This window comes from Solanum stenotomum, unplaced genomic scaffold (assembly GCF_019186545.1).
Source record: "Solanum stenotomum isolate F172 unplaced genomic scaffold, ASM1918654v1 scaffold35575, whole genome shotgun sequence".
NCBI classification, from domain to species: domain Eukaryota; kingdom Viridiplantae; phylum Streptophyta; class Magnoliopsida; order Solanales; family Solanaceae; genus Solanum; species Solanum stenotomum.
In genome coordinates, this window is record NW_026033520.1 from 495 (window position 1) to 3,251 (window position 2,757).

Genomic DNA, 2,757 nt, shown 5'->3' on the forward strand with positions numbered 1-2,757 from the left:
AGGTGAGAGATTCCTTTGTCTATGATAAATAAGCTAAGGATGAGACCATAAGATGGTAAGTATGATTATGATGACCAAAAGGGATACCTAACATGGATGGGATTATGGGGTCTTATTCATGCATTGCACAAGTATACTTGGAGGTTACTTATGAAGAGGTTCATTGTGATATGAGGGTCTAAGTATTAACTATGTATATGGATCATGCTTTATGATGACTAATGCTTTCATTATGTCTATGTTGGAGATTATGTTTATGAATATGTTATTATCTCTTATGCTCGTGACTTATGTCTTATGTTGGCTAATACTTTTGTTATGCTCTTATGATGTTATGCTAGCTAACATATTTAGTACATTTTGTACTAATGTATACTCTTGCCTACATTCTTATCAAATGTTGGGTCCAGCGATATTGTGTTCCATTCTCGTGGCTAGGTTCTATTAGAGCCAGGAGTTGAAGAGTTAGTGAGTCCTCATAGCATTTAGGATGTGATCACCTTTCCTTTATGTTCTTTCTTTTATGTTTTACGTATTTCTATGGGCTGTGTCTCAAAGAGTTATTCAAGTTGTTTTAGATGGTTTGAGACAAAGTGTTGTAGACTTTCGCTTACTTTTATAAAGACTTCTATTGTAAAGAAAAGTTTTAATATTTCCGTATCATTTCTATTTACTTTATGTTATGATATTCTAAGTGGCTTGTGTTAGGCCTTGCGGGGTCTAGTATGTCATGTTACATCTAGGGTATACCCTTGGGTAGTGACAAACTTGGTAATCAGAGCACAAAGTTTAGAATGATTCTAGATTGTCTCAAAACCACGTCTAGTAGAATCTTGTTCATAACTGTGAAGCGCTCCACATTTATGAATGGAAAGCTATTAGAAGATTAGGAAATCTCACTTCTGCATTCTCTAAGTCGTGCCATAGGGCTTAGCTCTAGTTGGTTTTTCTCCTATTCCGTGCCCTATGGATTTCAAGATATGGCTAATACAAGGGCTAATGCTAGATGGAATGAGGAAGACAACGTGAATCAAGATGTTCCTCCCCAAGCTCCTACACAAGCTCCAATTAATCCTTTAGTTGAGAATGTTACTCATGTGGAGTTTAGGGCAGCTTTTCAAATATTGTCTCAAGCCATGATGGCGCAAGCCAATAGAGAAGTGGTAGCTCTTATGAATCTAATAATGGGTATGGCTATTTTAAGAGTGAGGGATTTTATGAGGATGAACCCTCCGGAGTTTTATGGCTCCAAAGTGGAAGAGGACCCTAAGGAGCTTATAGATGAAGTTTATAAGGTATTTGATATCATGGGGGTGACTTCGGTAGAGAAAGCGGAGCTTGCCGCTTACCAATTGAAANTACCAATTGAAAGGTGTTGCTCAAGTATGGTATGAGCAATGGAAAGATGCTAGGCCGGTAGGAGCGGGTCCAATAGAGTGGGAAGTGTTCAAACTAGCGTTTCTTGATAGGTTCTTTCCCCGGGAGTTGAGGGAAGCTAAGGTGGAAGAGTTCATTAACCTTAAGCAAGGTAGCATGAGTGTTAAGGAGTATGCCTTGAGATTTACCCAACTATCCATCTATGATCTATTTATGGTGGCGAATTCAAGAGATATGATGAGTAGGTTCTTGACGGGCGTGTCCGACATGGTAACAAAAGAATGTCGTATGACAATGCTCCTTCATGATATGGATATCTCACGTCTTATGGTGTATGCCCAACAAATGGAGGAGTCAAAACTCAAAGAAGAGAAATCTAGGGAGAAAAAAAGGTCTAGGATGGATAATGATAAGTCTTGTCATGAAGGGTCCGATGGACATGGACACTCTAGGAACCGACAAAGGTTTTCTGGACAAGGTTCTTCTAATACCCCTAAGTTTAAACTAGAGAAAGGTAGTGGTTCTCCATTACCTAAGCTTATTTGCACCAAGTGTGGAAGGAATCATCATGATAGGTGCCTAGCCGACATAGATGGTTGTTATGGTTGTGGAAAAAGTGGACACCAAATGAGGAATTACCCGGGGCTTAAGGCTAAGGGAAGAGAGGATAATAAAGTTTCTTCTAGTGATTCGGATGGAAATGCCCAAAAGAATAAGAGGTTTTATGTCCTCCAAGCTAGAGGTGAACAAGAGTGTCCCCCGGATGTGGCTACGGGTATGTGTTTTATGCTTTACTAGATTCCGGCATTGTTTGTTTTTTTTTTGTGACTTGATAGGTTAGACTTTGAATTTGTCTTTAGTATGAATGATGTTTAGAAGAGTTCGTATAGGCCTACTCCCAAGGGGGAGATGATGTGCTTAGATAGCAAGTTCATTGTGTGTTTATGGGTTGCCATGATTTCCTTGTATGATGCATGTTCATGAAAGCTTGTAATTTGAAAGAGAAAATGAGTTTGAATAATTGTTTTCCTCATGTTGTAGTGCATTGAGTATGAGTTGCCTATTTGACTTCATGAGATGAATATGTGAGCATGCCTTAGTTGGAGTTGAGAGATTCCTCCATGAATAAATGTTTTCTTGAGAGTAAATTACATATGAGCTCCATGAGATGGTATTGAGCATGATTTTAGTTTGGATAAGGTAGTTCCTCCTATAAATATGATTAGTTATGAGATTTCATGCATAATGGGTTGTTTAGATGTAGTTCCTACTCCCTTGTGTTGCATGAAATATGTTTAGCTTGGATTTAAAGTTTTCCTCCTTGGTTGTGTGCATTTAGATGTGTGGCATGCATGATGGGTTGCTAGTCTAGAGTCGCGA

The 2,757-nt window shown here is 38.7% G+C and overlaps 1 protein-coding gene across 1 annotated transcript; it reads left to right on the top strand.

The window, feature by feature from the left end:
• Positions 1-1,644: 1,644 nt before the first annotated feature.
• Positions 1,645-2,152, top strand: LOC125852478 (uncharacterized; the record flags this gene model as incomplete). The annotated part of the gene is made up of 1 exon (XM_049532202.1): positions 1,645-2,152. A coding segment is annotated over exon 1 (508 nt), but the record flags the coding sequence as incomplete, so codon positions are not given.
• Positions 2,153-2,757: the final 605 nt, after the last annotated feature.